The 22,249-nt window shown below is 38.4% G+C and overlaps 2 protein-coding genes across 2 annotated transcripts in view; one reads left to right on the top strand and one right to left on the bottom strand.

Annotated features, from left to right (window-relative positions):
- Nucleotides 1-22,249, top strand: part of dnah6 (dynein, axonemal, heavy chain 6) — a 433,707-nt gene that overhangs the window by 400,397 nt on the left and 11,061 nt on the right. The window contains exons 74-75 of the mRNA XM_039758084.1: nucleotides 21,029-21,101; nucleotides 21,229-21,380. Coding sequence (XP_039614018.1) covers nucleotides 21,029-21,101; nucleotides 21,229-21,380 — 225 coding nt within the window. The remainder of the gene's footprint in view (nucleotides 1-21,028; nucleotides 21,102-21,228; nucleotides 21,381-22,249) is intronic.
- LOC120532328 (histone-lysine N-methyltransferase SETD5-like) lies at nucleotides 9,704-20,443 on the bottom strand. The gene is made up of 11 exons (XM_039758228.1): nucleotides 19,811-20,443; nucleotides 19,558-19,720; nucleotides 18,649-18,841; nucleotides 18,511-18,561; nucleotides 16,693-16,785; nucleotides 16,479-16,571; nucleotides 14,115-14,213; nucleotides 13,733-13,880; nucleotides 11,310-11,378; nucleotides 11,080-11,151; nucleotides 9,704-10,981 (listed from the first exon to the last, which is right to left on the bottom strand). The coding sequence occupies exons 1-11, from the start codon at nucleotides 20,028-20,030 to the stop codon at nucleotides 10,767-10,769; spliced, it is 1,416 nt and encodes a 471-aa protein (XP_039614162.1). The 5' UTR covers nucleotides 20,031-20,443; the 3' UTR covers nucleotides 9,704-10,766.

The following is a 22,249-nucleotide window of genomic DNA, read 5'->3' on the forward strand; positions in this document are numbered from 1 at the left end:
GACCTGGAACTGCTTTTAATGACCTGGCATGACTAGTGGGGAGTACTTCCGGGTTGTTTCTGGAACTAAGATAGTAATATCCCTGACAGTGTCCCCTTGTGACACCCAGGGATCCCAACAGGGCTGTACGTCTGGCTTCCAGTGCCCAAGAACTAATGCAGGTGTCCAAGCTTTGACCCCTCCAGTGGACCACTGTCACCAAATATATTGTGGATGGAACTGCTCCTGGCCTCTGGCCTCTGCTTGTCCATTCCCTGGCTCCTTCCATTTTATCCCAAGGTCATGCTGTTGTCCCGATGGGATGCCCGTCTGTCCTCTGTGGCACTCATGCTGTCAGTCAATCCATTAATCAATCAATCCTTACCATAAGCATCACCCTTCAAAGAAATTGCTACTTCTGATCTTTATTCTGAGATTAGCTTAAAATGATCTTCTGTCTCTCCTGTTATTAAGTTGAGTTCACGTAACCTTGGGGTTATCTTTGACCAGTCCCTGACGCTTGATTCATATGTAAGATCGGTCAGCTGCTCGTGTTTGCTTCATTTAAGAAATCTTTCTAAACTAAGAACTGCTGTTTCAAAGTCAGAATTGGAGATGCTTGTTCATTCTTTTATTTCCTCGCGACTTGATTGCTGTAAAGCAAATCCTCTCCCTCACGTCTTCAGCTGCCCTGCTCCTAACTCGTGCCAGCTGGAATGATCATATCACCCCCATTCTGCACACACTGCACTGGCTCCCAGTGTTTTATAGAATTATACAATACAATACAATACAATACAGTTTATTTTTGTATAGCCCAAAATCACACAGGAAGTGCCGCAATGGGCTTTAACAGGCCCTGCCTTTTGACAGCCCCCCAGCCTTGACTCTCTGAGAAGACAAGGAAAAACTCCCAATAAAAACCTTGTAGGGAAAAATGGAAGAAACCTCGGGAAAGGCAGTTCAAAGAGAGACCCCTTTCCAGGTAGGTTGGGCGTGCAGTGGGTGTCAAAAGTAGGGGGTCAATACAATACAAAGTAGGGGGTCAATACAATATACACAACAGAACAATTCCTTAAGACAGCATAATAATAAAAATTTTAGAAGTACGGTTTAACAGTAGATGATATGACATAATTAGGTTTGGATATTTTTAGAGTCCTAGAGACCTCATCCATCAAGCTGCCTCCCCATTTGGCCATGCCACGGCTGAAACGTTGCTCCGATGAAAGAACCCCTCTTTCCCATGATTCCTGTGATCCTCCATCAGGGATGACTTTACCATAGGCAGGCAAACAACTTGGCAGGTGGGCCGTGGCACCAATGGCCACATTTGGGTACCGAGAAAAGAAACAGAATAGGTGAGGGTTAGTATTCAAATATAATTATCATGTTACTTATGTTTTAGTGCTAATGACTAACAACCGAGATGGAGTCTGTACAGTTAATCAGCAGCTCTAGTCAGGGTGTGCTAAACTGAAGTAGTGAGTCTTCAGCCGGGATTTAAAGGCTGAGACTGAAGGGGCATCTCTTATGGAAGCAGGAAGACCACTCCACAGTTTAGGGGCCCTGTAACTAAAAGCTCGACCTCCCACTGTTATTTTATTAATCCTTGGAATCCTAAGCAGACCGGCATCTTGAGATCTTAATGTGCGCTCAGGTTTGTAAGTCATGATAAGTTCAGACAAGTAAGCCTGACCTAGGCCATTTAATGCTTTATATGTTAAAAGGAGGATTTTGAAATCTGCCCTGAACTTAACTGGGAGCCAGTGTAAAGATTTAAGAACTGGGGTTATGTGTTCATATTTTCTTGTTCTTGTAATAATTCTTGCAGCGGCATTTTGGATTAACTGGAGGCTGTATAGAGAACAGCATTCATTTTAAAGTTTTGGTACTTACTTGTACAGCCTCCCACGGAGAAGCTCCTGAGTAGCTTCAACGCTATACAGCTTGTCGGATTCTGGGCAACAGGGGCCTTTTAGTTGTCCCACACACTCGGCTAAAAACCCATAGGGATTGTGCCTTTTAGTCCGCGGCACCAAGACTATGGAATAGCCGGCCTTATGGTCTGCATGCAGCTGAGTCTGTCGATTATTTTAAAAAACAACTGAAAACATTTCTTTTTAAACAGGCTTTTAATCAATGCTGAGTAGTTCCTCTTTGTTAATTAATTTTTTTTTTGGTTTTGTTTATGTTTTGTTTTAACTATTGTATTTGTATTTGTAGTGTAGCGAGTCCACAGCTCAAGTCAAAAAGGCCACTTTTTAAATAAATGTATATATATAGTCCAAAGACACCAAAAACGTTTCTGGCAGCCACCCATCTATTGTGCCCTTGCTGCATATCGGTAATTCGTAGTGAGTTCTTTACAGGTTTAAATCCTAAACAGAGCTGATTTAGGATTAGAAATATGGTGGCTTTAAAGGCCGAGACAGGAAGTGATGTCATCGGGACCGGCACTGGAAGTGATGTCATTGCAACATGAAAAAACGGAAGCGTCAGCGTCAGTGGCGTTGGTACAGGAAGTGGTGTCTTCATAGGTGCCGGAAGCAAACGGGATTTCCCGTGGATGGTCTGCAGAGGATTAAGAGAGAAAGTCAGTGCAGCTCACCACCCCACCCTCTGCTCTGGCCTGGTACTACTGTAGTGGCTGGAGGGGCTGCACCTCTAAAGGCACAATTCGCACGCACCGCAGTGTGGGAGGAGGCGGGGTGATGAGGGAATAGGCAACAGTTGTATATAGTTAAAGCACGTTCAATAAAGAGTCGGTAGTTTTTGCCTGTATTAAGAAAACGTTGTCTGGTGTGTTATCTTTCCTGGCAGGGCACTACACTACTATTATTCAGGCCCTTTAGCTGTCTCTCAATCGCATGTGTGTGAGTATATATGTATGTGGTGCTGTAAGAATTATGTTTCTGGACTTCTCTAGCGCCTTCAGCACCATCCATCCTCTGCTTCTTAGGGACAAGCTGACAGAGATGGAAGTAGATTCACACCTGGTGCCATGGATCGTGGACTATCTTACAGACAGACCTCAGTATGTGCGTCTCAGGAACTGCAGGTCTGACATTGTGGTCAGCAGCACAGGAGTGCCGCAGGGGACTGGACTTTCTCCGGTCCTGTTCAGCCAACATACATCGGACTTCCAATATGACTCCTGCCACGTGAAAAAGTTCACTGACGACACTGCTATCGTGGGCTGCATCTGGAGTGGGCAGGAGGAGGAGTATAGGAACCTAATCAAGGACTTTGTTAAATGGTGCGACCCAAACCACTTACACCTGAACACCAGCAAAACCAAGGAGCTGCTGGTGGATTTTAGGAGGCCCAGGCCCCTCATGGACCCCATGATCATCAGAGGTGACTGTGCAGAGGGTGCAGACCTATAAATACCTGGGAGTGCAGCTGGATGATAAATTGGACTGGACTGCCAATACTGACGCTCTGTGTAAGAGAGGACAGAGCCGACTATACTTCATTAGAAGGCTGGCGTCCTTCAACATCTGTAATAAGATGCTGCAGATCTTCAATCAGACGGTTGTGGCGCCCTCTTTTACGCGGTGGTGTGCTGGGAGGCAACATAAAGAAGAGGGACGCCTCACGCCTGGACAAACTGGTGAGGAAGGCAGACTCTATTGTAGGCACAGAGCTGGATAGCGACGGGCGCTGAGCAGGCTTCTGTCAATCATGGAGAATGTTCCTCCCCACACTATGCGACTCTTCAATTTCACCCGGGTGGTAAACGTTAACATTATACAAAGTTATTGTCTGTTATACCTGCATTGTTATCACTCTTTAATTTAATGTTGTTTTTATCAGTATGCTGCTGCTGGAGTATGTAAATTTCCCCTTGGGATTAATAAAGTATCTATCTATCTATCTATCTATCTATCTATCTATCTATCTATCTATCTATCTATCTACTGTATTATATATATATATATATATATATATTGGCTGAAGGGTAGATATTGTTGAATCAGCTAAATTATTACAGGCTTATGCAAGAGTATGAATTTTACTGGACATTCAGCATGGCTTGAGTTGAGGGAGTTCATGTTTTACTGACATGCTGGAATTCTGTGAGGAAGCAAGAAAAGGAATCTTTCATAAATGATCAGAATTGTTAAAGTCAAGTGCTAGGTAAATAGATCTAATGGCAGGAGAGCAGCTGTCTCCATTTTCTTTAATTGTTCAGAACCACTTACTGAGCAGCATGGCGCAGTGTAGGAATGTAATAAAAACAACAATAAGGCAATACCCAATTCTGCTGGAGTCCCTTATGTGCAGAAATCTTATTATTCTCCATACTGCTAGCAGGCGTGATATGATGAGGGCCCTCTGACACTCATCCTTAATTAACTTATTTGAGTTTGGAGGTTTCGTGACTGCACTTTGTAATTGGTTATTAAGAGGAGAGGAATTTGCTTATAAATCAAATCCACTCTTTGACACGACAGAATACGTTTAATAAAGAATGAAAGTCTGTGATGTATAGAATTGCTTTTCTGCCAAGATGTAAAAGTAAATTGTGACAACTTTCATTAACATTAGAGTGTTTGCACTTAGCATACTGCAGAAACTCAAAAGGTTAATCTAAGCAGTTTTATTTTTCAAAATGGGCACTGTTCTTTAAAAGCCCATAATGACTGTTATATCCATTGTAAGTGCCAAGCAAGATTATCTGGCACCCTCCCTGGGATGGGTATGGGACCCTTACATACGCAGACTGAGGGACAAAACAAAGGTCCAGTTGGGGAGGGCTCCTGTTTTGGAACATTTCCCCACATCCACTAGATGGCAGCATTCCAAGATCTCAGCAACCATGTGGACTTCTGCAGTGCATGATGGGAGTTGTAGTGCTATGTCTCAGCCCTGCTGGGTCCCATGGGTGCCAGCAGGGGATGCTGCAGGGATCCCAGTTTTTCAGGACTTCCGCTGCCTCTTCTACATCAGGGGCTTAGAGTCGGAAGGCAGTGGGCAAAACTCAAGTGGAGGCAGAAGGAGATGGTAGAGTGTCTTAACTTGTATGGTTACTGGCTGTGTTTCACTGTCCTTTAGGGTATTTAGTGTTTGTTGGATTAAAAAATCCATTATTAGAACCAGTGACTGTGTCAAACATTATTGGGTGTGGGGTTTGGTGCTCAGTGGCGCCCCCTACTGGTTACAGTGTATCCACTCACACAGGACACACAGTGGATTCATAAAGTATCCAGACCCCTTCACTTTCTGTACACTTTGTTGTAAATTTAATTTTAAACAGATAAATTTGCCCTTTTTGCAATTAATCTATCCATCCATCCATTATCTTACCCGCTATATCCTAACTACAGGGTTACGGGGGTCTGCTGGAGCCAATCCCAGCCAACACAGGGCACAAGGCAGGAAACAAACCCTGGGTTGGGTGCCAGCCCACCGCAGGGCACACACACACCCACACACACATACTTGTAAAGTCTACATAATGAGGACACATGACTGGATCATGATTTGTGGGGACAGCACATTCTGAAGACTGCTAGGTCTAGCCTGTTAAATTACATATATTAAAGCTTTATTCTAGGTATGCTGAGCATTTTAAATTCCCTAAATAAAATTCATGGACAAATTGACTTTTTACCGACTTATGAGGACATGTTCAGGTATTTATGTAAAGCTAGGACAATGGAATACACGCACAATCACTCAGAATCGACCACTGTATGGGGACAACTTGCATATTGGGGACACTGATTTACATATGCATTTTGTCAGATATAAACACACTATAGTAAATAATTGTTCCTTTACAGATATGTGAGCATGCTTTTGATTTCTTAGAAATGTATATTAAACATGCAGTTTAAAATTATCCTTTAAATTATAGGTAAAAATTTGTTCCAAATATCTGAAACCATTTCCCATAATTATTTTATTTTTCCTTTTGAATCTGTGCAAGATTATAGTTCAATTTACTTCTGACATTTTCATACAGTATGTATTTGTTATCTTATATTTTCTCAAACTTATGGCCTGGTTAATTTTATATAATTATATGGCTATTTAAGTACTGCCCACCACTCATGCCAGTGAAGTTGAAATAAAACAAAAAAAATTCCTTTGTCTCAACAGTTCTGTGATTATGCACACATCCAATGTGTTTGTTTGTACTTACTGCAAATTCAAATTATTGAACATTTATTCCATAGTAACATTTTTAATTCCTAATTCAGTTTATTTTTGCTGCCTTTCCTAACTTTATCAACTCTGAATAAACAAGGTACAAAATAGGCTTAAAAGTTTTCTTTCACTTTTACCACATGTATAATATCGTAATGACCAAACAGCCAAGTGTTCAGTAGCTCTAATAGAAAATGAAACTGCAGTCATCATTTTAAACCATAACAAAGTTATTGAAAAACCAATCGAAACTGTGAATCTAGAGAATACTACAAAAACACACTGTAATTAACTATGGAAAGGTGGCTCTGTTTTTAATTTCAATATCACATTTAATACGATTTCAGCACTATAGCCTCCATACCAATTCTAGATGTCAATTTTAATCCCATATTCTGTTCTTTTATTTTTTGCTTCACTAACATAAAATGATACACCTTCAGCCCATCCCACCAGGGTGAATTTCACAATTGTTTAAATTTCAAGGTCAAGGTAAATAGAAGAAAAGAATAAAGGATAGCTGTCCATAATATAAAGCTCACGTAAGATAACAAAATGAAATTTGTGAAAACCATCTTTTACACCAATCAGTTACAACATTCATTAATTAAACCCTTCTTATTTGCAATGGTGATGGACAGGTTGACAGACGAGATTAGACAGGAGTCCTCATGGACTATGATGTTTGCTGATGACATTGCGGTCTGTAGTGATAGTAGGGAGCAGGATGAGGAGAGGACCTGGAGAGGTGGAGATATGAGAGGAGAGGAATGAAGGTCAGCAGGACCACCAAGACAGAATACATGTGTGTGAATGAGAGGGAGGTCAGTGGAATGGTGAGGATGACGGAGTAGAGTTGGTGAAGGTGGATGAGTTTAAATACTTGGGATCAACAGTACAGAGTAATGGGGAGTGTGGAAGAGAGGTTAAGAAGAGAGTGAAGGCAGATTCTCTGTCCCAGTCATCTATCCATCCCAACGTAGCCCTTGTCAGAGTTTCTCAGATCCTTACGCTTGCCCTCTTTTGCTGTTTCTACCACATCACCTTCAAGAACTGACTGTTCATTTGCTGCCTAGTGTATCACATCCCTTGATAATTTCTCCCATCCCTTCACCTCTCAGTAGCTTTAATAGCTTTTGATTGGTGTATTTGTTGAACAAGCACGTGCTATTAAATGAAGATTAAAAATCAAGTCAGTACTGTAAACAACCACCACTTTCAATTCAGTCATAATATTCAGACAATTAATTTGAAACTAAAAATAATATAATGCACTTTTTTTTACTGTTTTCAAAAGATGATCACTCTCATTAATCTCATTGATTAAGCCACAAATTTGCACAAATAAATAAACCATGGCTCTGTCTGAAAAATCTCCCTATTTGAGAGATGTTTACTGAGGCCAAAAGAAACATTAGCATGATCATGTTATACTTGTGAAGCACTTCAATAGTGTGCGAATAAGAAATTAACTTAATTGTAGATTGCCAGATATTATTCAGTTCAACACCTGTTAGGTCTTTAGCAATTTTAAATGAAAATTTGAATACAATACTTGTTCTGAATGTAACATCTCCAATTCATTGACTATCATTAATCAACAAACAAACAAGCACAGCACAAGAGACACAAACCTGTCCATATTATTAATGTTTACACCTAGAATTTCTACTATGAATCAGCATTGAATTCTTTAAGAAATATTGCCCTCAGTGACGTCTGTTTTATGAATCTTAAACTCAAGTCCTCATCAAGAAGTTAATATAAAAGAAGCTTGAAGCTAACAAAACACAAAAATGCAGATGGCATTGTTGATCTTCTGGCATATAAAGGACCATTTTAAGCGTGGTCCATCAGGCCACATTGACACTTTGTGCAAATGTACAGCTATCTACTAAAACTTTTGACAGTTGATTTTCACAAAGCTCTGAAACAGGACATGGGAGAATATAACAAAAGATGCATCTTATTGCATTCACAACCCCCCACAAGTTGAGTTCAACTGAAATAAAGATTCATTCAACAGATAAACTGTAGTTAAATATAAACTGTGAATTTTATGCCACACAGAATTCTCTAGTTTTACACACAAAAGCTAAATCTACCTTATAAACTCTCTTGCCCTTGCCAACAACTGGACACCAGCACTGAACAGTTCTGTCCAAGACATTATTGACATTAGCAGTGGAATGTGTATGTTAAACAAAATAAAAGTCTTGGAGAACGTTTTAAATTTTATTTTATTAAATAAATCAGTCTCACAAAAAACACTACATAAACATCTTAACATATAAACTGAGGAAGCATGTTGTAAAACATTGAGTAAATTTAATTTACATTATTTACATTATTTGAGAGTTAGAAGAAATGATACCACTGTAATAAGACTGGTACATCAGATCAGAGGCTTGTACTGTATGCGAGTCTAACCAACATGTTCACAGTGATTTTCTTTACAAATGACAGGTAATCTGTTCAATGAATAAAATGAAAATGTCATACTAATTTATTTATATCTATATTAATATATTAGCTTTATATTTTAACATATGAGACAGATGAACCAGCCAGGAGGCCTGTATGGATAAGTAGCCTGGAGCGACTGGAATCCCTGCTGGGATAGATTGTATTCCCTTTACTAACTGGAAAGCCTTCATGGCTGAATGGTGCGGCACACTCCAGGATGGTTGCTGCTTCACTTTCCGGTCGGGAGGACTTAAGGGAAGGATAAAGGGAGACTACCTCTCTGGGGTGTGTGCCCCTAGCACCAGGTGGTGACATCCATCTGTAGGGACTCCCATGTGTGCACTTGTAGGGCTGCCCAAGAATCGTAGTCCCGATTGGCAGCCCTGCTATGATTTTTGGCAGCCGCCATGGAGAGCTACTCAGGAAGGACATACCTATTCTACAGACGGAACATCCTTACAGCAGTCAATATTATAGCAGAGATGCCCATCAGGTACTACAACTCCCAAGCAGTCCCATAGATGCACACATGGGATGGCCCTAAAGAGGGATGTATCCACTTGGGACTTCGGGGTAGCACACTGCATTGAGAGACAGACTCCTCCACCCTTCCACTAAGTCCTACTGACCTGGAATGGAAGCAGAAACTACCCTGGCCAGGGTGTGCCTCCATCCACACCATCCATCCATGAAGGCCTCCTGCCCAGATAATGGAACATCATCTATCCCAGTAAAGATTCAAATTACTCCAGGCTGCTCAAACATACAAGCCTCACCAATCAGGTAGGAGACCCACACCCATCCTGGCTGGGATGCTAGCCCATCTGCAGCATCTGTTACTTTTGTGTATATATATATATATATATATATATATATATATATATATATATATATATATATATATATATATATAATATATATATATATATATATATATATATATATATATATATATATATATATATATATATATATATATATATATATATATATATATATATATATATATATATATATATATATATATATATATATATATATATATACACATATATATATATATATATATATATATAAATAAAATAAAACTTTTTATAAATTAACCTTTTTTTAATGAGAAAAATAAAAATGCACCTTCATCCTGGCTAAGGTTCACTGTTACTACTTGGCTTTGAAGAATAGCCTTCCATGCATACAGTATTCCATTGTGAAACATCTCTACATTGACAACTCCAGTGTACTAATTATGAAAAAGTAATTAAAACATTAATCCAAAGCATCTAATTAAACGTTCATTTATCAATGTAAGCAAAAAAGCAACTGATGAATATTAAAAATTACAATATTTACTGGCTTCTGTACACATTATATTTGAGTTACATCACCTCTTAGTAACAAATATTAAAACTGAGCACCCAGACTCAAGTTCACAATATTCTTTCAGCCAGAACATTGCTCACATTATACTAAATATGCAATAAACATACATAACTGAACCTAAAACAATGTCATCATAACAAAGCCAAATCTAAGTGTAAAACAGCACGATGACCTTGAAGCTAATTTGTTTTGGAATTACCTCCCATTTCAGATATTTGACACTTGCTTGATCCAGAAATATTTAGATTTCACTATTTCAAGACATCTTAGCTTCAGCTGTAATTGCTCAAATATATTTGTAATTGATCTGAATTAATGAGTACTGCAATATTTGTAAACGTGTGATCAAATTGTATGTTATGAAGAAGCAATTTAATTTAAAATTAATGTGTACGGAATCAGTAAATATTGCAGGTTTTCTGTATTATAAGTTTGCAGTATGAAATAATTACTCTGATTCACTACTGGTAATTCTTTTAAATCAGTAACCCAACACCAGTGCTTTCTACCCTGAGTAAAGCTACCAAGGCCCAAGTCTCCTGGTGGCACCACACAAGTTAGAGTCACTGTCCTTGATTGAAATAGCCTGTAAATAACCGTGTGTATATCTTTATGTAAGTGCATATAAACGTATGAAATACAAATTATTAAAGAGCAAACAAGTAACTGGCTTTGTGGAACTGTTGCTTTCAAATACCATGAAAAGACCTAATGTAAACTGATTAAATTATTTCCCATAACTAAACTTTAAATGAACAGCATTGATAATGGAAACACTTGTTTTAAACCTTTCTCTTCAGTGAGGTAATTCGGTTTTTTATATAGAATTTCACACCCAGCCAATCTCTATTTTTGAGAGCTTGTGGTTCATTTTGGATGCAGGCCTCACACTCTCTCTTTCCTGGCACTTTACATATATTTATAAATTTGGCCAAATGTTTTTCCACTGCTCTTCTTTCTTCTTCTTTCCACATTGTCCTCTTCACTCGTTTACGACCTAAAAATTGCACCACAAAATTCCAATTAGCAGAACATAAACTTCTGTATAGCTTAGTTAAAAAAATAATCTTTATTGTAGCACTGATGTGTACTCACCTTGGCAAACACTGTTAACTTTTGTTTCCTGAACTTCGCCATGTGCTCGTTTCATCTGCTTTACTTGCATTTCTAAACACAACATAACCAATTATGTTACAAAATTTCAAGAATTATTTAACCTAATCAATTAAACAAAATTTTGTCAAATTATTTTAGAAATAGTTAGAAAGCCATAAACTTTAACACCAATGGATTTACAAAGTAAGGTAAAATGTACAATAGCTTACCTGCATCACCTTCATGATCACTCAATTCTTCCTCACTTTCTGATGTTTCATTTTCAATCACTACTTTTTCTACAGTAAAAAAAGATCTTTTAATAAAAGTCAAAGAAAAAAATAGGAGCTACTTTTAAATACATCACTATACACGATAGTCAAATACAAAACTGAACTTTGAATACTAAGAAGGAAAGTAAATGCTTACAAAAATAAAACTGGCTCAGGAATTCTGGTAGAGATGTCTACTAGTTAGGAATGTAATTATGAACATATTCATGTTTGAATAGTTTGGTATTTCTATCTATCTATCTAAATATTGTTCACTTCAAGTGGACCAGGGCCATTAGATTAGGTTAATTTCAGAGTATGTCTGTCTTTATTGAAAAAGTGGGTTTCTACAGTACACTAAATTATCAGCATGTGAGGCATACTTCAAAATCATACATTTTGGAACATTTTTGTATACCCAAAGTGGAGGTGGAAAGGAGGAGGTGCCCTTGTCATGTCAAACATGACACATCTGCCAAAATTCATAACTATTTTTACATTTACAGCTGTTGTCTTTGCTATGCAGTATGCCAAGTTTGGCTATGCATATGTATACACTAAGGCAGATAGAGAGAAAGAAAATGGTCATTACCAGTTGGATCAATGGTGATATCCTCCAGATTTTTCCTTTAAACTCTCCAAGGCGCCCAGTTTCAAGAGCTAAGAGAATTTTGCTGATCTTAGCCAACTGCAAAGTGCCTTCTGGGAGACGATAGTATTGCCTGTGTACTCTAATGTCATGCCCAAGGAAATCAGCCAGTTGATCCAATTCTGTATCGTTCAAGTTAAGAACTTTTGACAGAGTTGCCACGTGTTTTCGGAGTTTGGTTGATGAAAGTGTTTTAGGACTTTTTGCTCCACATTCTTTGGCAAAAAGTCGAATACAATCAGATCCACGAAAATGAGATAGAGCCGAAGGTCTTGCAAACATATAGTTGTTGTCACATGGCACACCACATACTTCTCTTTTTTCTGCAAGCAACTTCATTGCTCTGTGCATTGCTGGGGACAGCAGTATAGGAACCTTCCTTCCACGCTTGCCTTTAATTTCAATTCTGATAAAGTGATGGCAAAGCTTTTGCTCTAGTTCTGAAAGAGCAAGAGCAACATCTCCATGCAAATCTGATACATCTCTTAACAAAAAGGTATTTAGAAGCATTCTGGAAACTTCTCCTTCTCTTCTGCGATTAAACAAAATAATTTGTGTTAAAGTGACTTTTGCAAGGTTTGCCCAGTTTCTTGCAGAGGCCTCAGCTAGAAGATTTTTGTAATTTTCTTCTTGTTTGTCATCAAGATACAAATGCATTTTTTTCACATCTTCGGTAAAAGGCAAAAGCTGAGGTGCATTCCACTTTGACTCTCTCAAACATCTTAGGGCTACAGATGAAATTAGCTCATTCCACTGGGTTTCATAAATTTTTGGAAGCTTTGAGCATTTTTTTCCATCATTTCATTTCCTTCTACCATTGCCTGGGCTTCCACTATATTGGCTATTTTCTGAAGGCTGTGGCCAAGCTTCAGTGCTAATGAAGGAGTTTTCATTGTGCCACTCTCCTGGTTGTACCCAGCAACACATTTCACTGCTGTTACTACATGTGGAAAGTTACATGGAATTATGAAGTCTCTCATATTTTGCAATGGTGTTATTTGTCTTGCACATAACAACAAACGACCAAGCTCTCTAAGCTTCTGACGAATGTATTCATTTTTAGATATGTCTGAACCGAGCCTGTTAAAGAGATGTCGTGCTATTTGTAAAATGCAGGGATCCTTCTTGACTACAAGTGAAATGTTGTCTTGTATCATTTCACTCATTAGCTTCCAAAGGCCACTGTCAACACCAGGAGGCACAGGTTCAGCAAATGCACACAAAGACTGGACCCTATTTTTTCCAGGTTTTGGTTGGTCATGTTTTCTAAGCTTGCAATGTTTCATGTGTCGCCAAAGATTGTTTCTTAAATAAAAACCCTGACAATTTAAACAATGCATAAAATCGTTAGATGGCAAACAATTTCTAGGTTGTCTTGAGGTACGAGCATTCCTTTCCCCATTTTTAAAACTTCCACATTGTGAGCAAAATTGCCTCTGTTTGAAGAAGATCTATTTGAAGTCTTCTTTCTTTTGATTTTCTTGGAAACTGGAGAGCTTTAGCAACTTCAGTCTCATTGCGATGAATTTGTTCAATATGCCTGGCAATTTTGCATAGGACTTACCACAGAAAAGGCAAAATGTTTTTGTCATATACTCTTCTTCCACCGGTTTTACAGAAACTGCCTTTACAGATACTGGATCATATTCTTTAATTTCAGAGTCTGAAACACTGGAATCAGGTACAGTTCTATCACACGTGGAACATGACGCAGAGGATTTCTCATCTTTATCTATTTTGTCATTCATGTGTGCTGATAAGCAGTCACTACTGCAGTCTGGACTACTCTCTTCTGATGACTTAGGAATGTAGTCATCATCGCTGTGGTTCATACTGGAATCTGATGACTCAGAACAGTTTTGAAGCATCTCCTCGCTCACCTATTAAAAACATAAGAAAGCCATCTAGAAACAAATCCCTATACTGCATACTGATTAACAGGTGTTGAAAACTACATTATTTGATTAATGATTGCTTTGTTTTATATTTATTATTAATAATGTATATACATGAGCAATTGCTTAATATTTCAAAACCCACTATCAAATACTCACTGTTATTTTTATAGTGAAAATATTGAATTATAAAGTTTATGCCATTGAGGTATAACTTACAATAACACTGTCAGAGCGCTTAAGTTTTGGCACAGTACAGTCAAGCTCTCTCTTTTCTAAAGAAACTGGTTCAGTGTCAGATCCACTGTTGTCTTCAGTCTGTAAAAATATAATTGGGTGTCATATTCGTTTGACACACATTACGATGTGTTAGTATTATTACTGTTGTTATTAGCAATAGTAGCAATATTCCTACTATTGCTATCATTGTTGCTTTTTACTTTTACACTTTGCAAAGGCCAGTTACAATCAAATACTTTCTGCTCAAATAAGTGTTAAGTGTCGTTATAGGCAATTACAGGGATAACAGAATACCAGATTTTACATTATGCTGTACATAATGTAAATTAAATGAGATTATGCTTAATACATTTTTCAGGCCAAATCTTGAATATTGAATATGGAGACAAGACAACAGTTCATTAGGTCTTAAGAATAAGTGCAACACATACAGGAGAGTCAACTTTTCTTCATTAACTATAATTATTAGAACTAGCATTTATAGCAGTTGATTTTTATTATGGCGACCTAAATGAATTTGAGTGAGGTAGAAGTACTGAAGCACCACCAACAATCCTAGTGAGAACTTGCATATACTTCAGTTCACATTCACTGTGGGGACATAGAGTAAGGGGTGAGCAGGAGTTAATCTATCTTTTATGTAGCTATACTTGTGGGGTCTGACACATATTTCAGGTCACAAACACTGTGTGGACCTAAACTAAGTGGGTGGACAGTGGCACAAGAAACCCCATCATCACTAACTAACCTAGTGGGGACTCACACACATTTCAAGTCACAACCATTGTGTGGACCTAAAGCAAGTGGGGGATGGTAGCACAAGTAACCCCATCTTCAATAACTGCCCTTATGGGGACTTTCACACATTCCAGGTCATTTTCATTAAGGGGACCTCAGTGAAGTAAAAAGATATTTTAGGATTTAAAACACAAGACGCTGTCCTTGTGGGAACTCACACACATTCCATGTCACAAACACTGTGTGGACCTAAACTAAGTGGGTAGACAGTGGCACAAGAAACCCCATCATCACTAAGTAACCTAGTGGGGACTCACACACATTTCAAATCACGACCATTGTGTGGACCTAAAGCAAGTGGGGGATGGTAGAACAAGTAACCCCATCTTCAATAACTGCCCTTATGGGGACTCTCACACATTCCAGGTCATTTTCATTAAGGGGACCTCAGTGAAGTAAAAAGATATTTTAGGATTTAAAACACAAGACGCTGTCCTTGTGGGAACTCACACACATTTCATGTCACAAACACTGTGTGGACCTAAACTAAGTGGGTAGACAGTGGCACAAGAAACCCCATCATCACTAAGTAACCTAGTGGGGACTCACACACATTTCAAATCACGACCATTGTGTGGACCTAAAGCAAGTGGGGGATGGTAGCACAAGTAACCCCATCTTCAATAACTGCCCTTATGGGGACTCTCACACATTCCAGGTCATTTTCATTAAGGGGACCTCAGTGAAGTAAAAAGATATTTTAGGATTTAAAACACAAGACGCTGTCCTTGTGGGAACTCACACACATTTCATGTCACAAACACTGTGTGGACCTAAACTAAGTGGGTAGACAGTGGCACAAGAAACCCCATCATCACTAAGTAACCTAGTGGGGACTCACACACATTTCAAGTCACAACCATTGTGTGGACCTAAAGCAAGTGGGGATGGTAGCACAAGTAACCCCATCTTCAATAACTGCCCTTATGGGGACTCTAATACATTCCAGGTCATTTTCATTAAGGGGACCTCAGTGAAGTAAAAAGATATTTTAGGATTTAAAACACAAGACGCTGTCCTTGTGGGAACTCACACACATTCCATGTCACAAACACTGTGTGGACCTAAACTAAGTGGGTAGACAGTGGCACAAGAAACCCCATCATCACTAAGTAACCTAGTGGGGACTCACACACATTTCAAGTCACAACAATTGTGTAGACCTAAAGCAAGTGGGGGATGGTAGCACAAGTAACCCCATCTTCACTAACTGCCCTTATGGGGACTCTCACACATACTTCAGGTCATTTTCATTAGGGGGACCTCAGTGAAGTAGGGTGGGCAGTAAGAAATGCATAACAATGACACAGTTCCTGTGAGGATTCAGATATATTTCAGATCACTCTCATCATGTGAACATAAAGCAAGTGAGGAATGTAGTTAACTGATCTTATGTGTAATGACTATATAATTTTTAAACAAAACAGCTTTGTGAAATAAACTGTAGCAGATTAAAATTTAAAAGCAAAATAAGACATCTTGCCATTAAAAGATATATACTGTGTATTTCTAGTTATATTTGCAAATTAAGTAAAAAAACTGTACCTGCTCATTAGTAATAACTGCTTCTTTCTCTTGAGGTTCAGAAGTCTTTTCAGCTAAGCTATGACTGAGGGTCTTCTCTCTTCCATCAGGGTTCTGAGAAGGCAAAAATAATTAAATGATTAGTGAAAAAAATGGATAATATATAACATTTTACCATTAAGTGATGTAAAGTATTTGTCTAATAATAAACGTTTAAGGCTATAAAGAATTGTACCTGTTCATCAATAGCAAGAGTGCCTTTTACTTGTGCCAGTGTAGGCTGTTGAGCCAAGATCTGGCTTTGGGCAACATCCCTTTCCCCAGTGCCCTAAAAACAGAATATTGATCAAATGCATAATAAAGGCAGGTATGCTGTTATCACTTTCCAGTCTTACATGCAATAATAATACTTCTAATACTAAAATGAACTTACTGGTTTCCCACTTGATGAAAGATGTTAAAACCTTTGTTGGATTTTTAAAATATATTTTGTCATAAATACTGTATGAATGCCCAAAGTAAACCTTTGATAGGACTTGACCGTTCCTTATAATACCTAATTCTCATTCAAAGATACTGTGATTCAAAAATTGCACTCTGAATCAGCAGTAGTCACATTTCTATATGCACTATATGGTATGTACATGAAATGTTATTTCATATGGGTTAATTTATATTTTACATAATCCAAAAAGTAGCCTATTACAATGAATATGTTTAACTTCAAAAAAGCCTAAATTGTTCATATAAAAAATTAAGTAACTTTTCAGTTACTTGAATAGTTTCTGGGTTTCTAGGTCTTGTAGATGGTTGTACATTTTGCATGATTTACATGATATCACAAAACGATAGCCATACTTTTTCTTCCTCTTTAAACAACATTTATTCTTTTGGTGTGTGCACTTAATTTTTCTCTCTGTCACATGTTTCATTCAGAATTGTTTATGTGCTACAAAAGTTGGAAACAAGTTTCACTAAGTCATACACTGTGTATGTTTTCTGAAAATTTATAGTGCAAATATCAAAATTATGCTAATGAATACTAATATGTTCTTGTTTAGGAAAATCTTTACAATGAGTCTGCAATTAACGATTTTACCATATATTTATTCTTTCCTCTCTTAGTTTCCTATAATTAAGTGTACACCATCCATTTTCATACCTTTAATTGAAATTGTGGCACTATATTTGTGTTTCTTAAATTTATTATCATATAAAAATATATTTCCACTTCCAATCACACAGCTTTATTATCTAAAAATAGTGCAATAAAGTATATAGACTCAGGCAATGTAACAAATTGCAATGCATGTATACTGTGTACTATTGGTACTTCTTTAATAATATCTTAATTCAGTTTTTCCCAAACTCGGCCCTGGGGACCCCCTGTGACTGCAGGTTTTGTTCCAACCACACTCCTAATAAGTGATAACACTGAGCTCATTTAATTAGCTGGTATTTTTTTTTTATTCGACATTTCGAAAAGCAAAGCAGCATGATTTTTACATTTAAAAATATTTCTGCTTTTATGATATATTTAAATGCTTAACTCTCTTTTGTTGATTTCATTATACTTTGCCCTTTATCTGTGCAGTTTTTCCTCCTTCGTTGTATCTTAATAATGACAATTTAAAATGAGCAGAGCAGACACCCAGGCAAACAACACGGAATAATCAAAGGCTGCAACTACTTTAAAGTCAGACCTACTAATTAGTATAATTATTAAATAGTGGATAAATAAAACAATTAGAACACCTGGAAAAGTAGAATGAAAATCACGATGAAAACACTGTTAAAAAGAAAAAAAATACATTATTCCTATATAACTGCTTGGTACATTTTAATATTTTTTTTTAGCAAACTTATTTTTCTAATTTCTGTATTGTTCCCTAAACACAGAACTTGGGAAATATCAGTTCACTTAATTAGTCCAGGAGTTTAATTAAAAACAGAAGCTGCAGCCACGGGGGTCCCCAGGACCGAGTTTGGGAAAAACTGTCTTAATTTATTAAAATAAAATGCCTGTATAGATTAATAATGTAGATTTAGTTACCTTGTCATTTGTCTGTAATGGTGATGACACAATAGTGGCTTTTTCTTTTCCCTGCATACAAACACAAAAATAATTACTTCACAGGTGACAACAACCTAAACTAATCCTAAATACATAAATAAAGACTACAGTTCTTACCTGTTTTCTCCAAGGCCATGGTCCATCTCCATAGCTGTATGTGATTTCTTCACCAGGAAGAATATCTCTTAAAGCAAACAGGCAGAGGTGTGGCATTCCATCTACTGCCAGTTTCTTGATTTTGCAGTTTGGACTTTTGTGGTTGTCATTTATCATTCTTCCAACAGAGCCATCATCTTTGGCTCCATCAATGCTGTAACAGCAGTGCAGTTTAAATACATACATAAAGATTACACACAGCCAATTTGCCTCATGTATTAGAATGAGTAGTGTTCCGTGGAAATAATCGTGTAGCACATCTGGGTCTGAGCCTGAGAGGGCAAGCTCCTCACTTACGTGGAAAGGACTACCTTGAGAAACTGACATAAAAGCAGCTCCGCGATCGCTATGTTGCAGACAGAGCACTTGAAGCACTTCAGACACGTTTCCAGGCTGCTACAGTCCATCTGCCCGAGTGTGCGGCCGCTACCGTGTCTCACAGGGCAGGTGGACAGTGGGCATATGAACTGCCTCTAAGGCAGAGAAGGGCGGACAGAGAGTCGAAGCAGGTGGCTGATTCCATTAAATAAAGTGCTTACTAACTGCGGTGTCTGAGAACGCGGATCTCGGAGCTGCTTCTCCAGGAGTCCCGCCACTTCAGACAGCATATCTGCATTACACGTACGCGATCAGGTCATTATTATACCGGTTTTTTTATGTTAAAGCAAATTTGTTGTATATATCATAAAGTATTTTATTAAGCATTTATTTTTTATTCGGAGACAGGGAAACCTGATTATACTGTCTGGTAGTATTACTTTTTTCTGCCGTTTACTTTCATTCTGACGTTTTGTTAACTATTGCAATATTAACTTCGGAACAGACCGTAGTACACTTTCACCATAAATTTGAAAAATAAATACAGCTCACCACCAGCTTTTCCTATTCCATTTAAAGTCGAAAAGAAAGACAGCAGCGGCAGGATGGTACACTCGCCTCCTCCTCTCGCTTTCAGCTCCGTTTATTAGTTGACCGCGGTACTCGGCCACAAAGTCACCCTTTTCCAATGCATCCACCGCAAAAACTCCACGTCCTGCGAACGACCGAGTATGTGAAACGTACTTCGCTAATATAAATGCGATGTTAATAATTTAAGAAAATAAATTGGTTATAAACAACTTACCTTTCTCTGAACTGATACATTTAATTTCCAAACCGCATTTGTCCGAAGATGACCTCACATACCGAATAGCCTCGCTTTCCGGATTTATTCGTTGTCTTCTCATTTTCAACATATGTCTCTCTCTCTCTTTCTCTATGTATATATACACATATATGTACACATATACATGTAAACTCCCGAATATAAACACGCATAATTTGTGTTTTAAAATTAAATGCATAATAAAGCTGGCATATAAAAATAGTCAAGCAGGGTCTTCTTAAAAACCAACAAACACAACATACCCTGACAAACTTTTATTCAAACAAAGCTTTAAATAGATAAAAACGTCATCTTCATTGGCTAATAATAATAATAACAACGATTAACTACTTACTCTAGCATAACATTTATTAAAACACTGTTTACCTTTTTTAACAGTTTGTGATTTATCCTTTCGGGCTTTCAATCTTTCCTCCATATGCACGCACCTAATGGGAACATCCGGTGTTGCTGCCATGTGACCAAAAGTGTGCTTAACCCTGCAGTACTGCAAAGTGTCTGTAGGGGGTTTTAAAAACTGTGAGCATCCAGCCCCAAAACACACTGCAGTACCGCAAAGTGTCTGTAGGGGGTTTTACACACTGTGAGCATCCAGCGCAAAACACACACACAAATTTTACTCATTGAAATATGAATTTTGGGGTCATGGTAGATTTTGATGGTACACACCTTAGGAAGCAATTTTGCATTAATTATAATGGGCAGAATTATGGGGACCTCATTTTTGGTCCCCACTTGGTCAGAGGTCCTCACTGTGTTGGTGTGCAGTCAGGCGTATGTCCCCATTCAGATAGCAATGCAAACACACACACACACGCACACACACACACACACACACACACACACACACACTAGGGACAATTTAGAATCGCCAATGCACCTAACCTGCATGTCGTAGGACTGTGGGAGGAATCCGGAGCACCAAAGGAAACCCATGTAGACACGGGGAGAACATGCAAGCTCCATGCAGGGAGGACCCGGGAAGCAAACCCAGGTCTCCTAACTGTGAGGCTACTATTTAGCAAGTCCCTTTCTGAAGTATCTCCATATCTGTGTGCTCCGTCATTATACAGGTTTTGTAATAAACTGAAAATCAGAAACAATACAAAGTGTTTACTTTTGACTTTTATCCTAATTCTTTATACAAAGTGATTCATTTTCCCATTTCTCTTTCAGAATTGGATAAAGAGAGGCCCACCAAAATCTTTCTGGATATCTGGATTTTTCTTTCCACAAGGATTTTTAACAGGTATGACAGGAAGCATCAGGCTATGCTTTAGTGAAAAAGAATGTCTCCTTGGGGACGAATAAAGTATAATCTAATTTAATGTAATGGTTCTTATTTTGTCTTTGACACTGCTTTACAATTTTTCTAGGTGTTTTACAAAACCACGCTCGAAAGTATAACCTTCCCATTGATGAGCTTAACTTTCATTATCATGTCGTGCCTTTTTATCGGGATCAGGCGGCTGTAACTGAAGCATTAAAAACCCTGAAATTTGGAGACGAACCTGAGATGGACAAAAAGGTACGGCACTTTGAGCTAATGTACATTCGGTGGGCATTGCTATTATGTGCTGAGGTCTAGTAATGAGGGCAGCATGGTGGCGCAGTGGTAACGTTGCTGCCTCGCAGTAAGGAGACCTGGGTTCACTTCCTCGGTCCTCCCTTGCGTGGAGTTTGCATGTTCTCCCCATGTCTGCGTGGGTTTCCTCCCACAGTCCATAGACATGCAGGTTAGGTGCATTGGCGATCCTAAATTGTCCCTAGTGTGTGTGTGCCCTGTGGTGGGCTGGTGCCCTGCCTGGGGTTTGTTTCCTGCCTTGTGCCCTGTGTTGGCTGGGATTGGCTCCAGCAGACCCCCATGACCCTGTACTTAGGATATACAGTTAGGTCCATAAATATTTGGACAGAGACAACTTTTTTCTAATTTTGGGTTCTGTACATTACCACAATGAATGTTAAATGAAACAACTCAGATGCAGTTGAAGTGCAGACTTTCAGCTTTAATTCAGTGGGTTGAACAAAAGATTGCATAAAATGTGAGGAAACTAAAGTATTTTTGAACACAATCCCTTCATTTAAGGGGCTCAAAAGTAATTGGACAAATTAAATAACTGGAAATAAATTGTTCATTTCTAATACTTGGTTGAAAACGCTTTGCTGGCAATGACAGCCTGAAGTCTTGAACTCATGGACATCACCAGATGCTGGGTTTCCTCCTTTTTAATGCTCTGCCAGGCCTTTACTGCAGCGGCTTTCAGTTTGTGGGCCTTTCTGTCTGAAGTTTAGTCTTCAACAAGTGAAATGCCCGCTCAGTTGGGTGAAGATCAGGTGACTGACTTGGCCATTCAAGAATTTTCCACTTCTTTGCTTTAATAAACTCCTGGGTTGCTT

The sequence above is a fragment of the Polypterus senegalus genome, chromosome 7 (assembly GCF_016835505.1).
Source record: "Polypterus senegalus isolate Bchr_013 chromosome 7, ASM1683550v1, whole genome shotgun sequence".
Lineage (NCBI taxonomy): Eukaryota > Metazoa > Chordata > Cladistia > Polypteriformes > Polypteridae > Polypterus > Polypterus senegalus.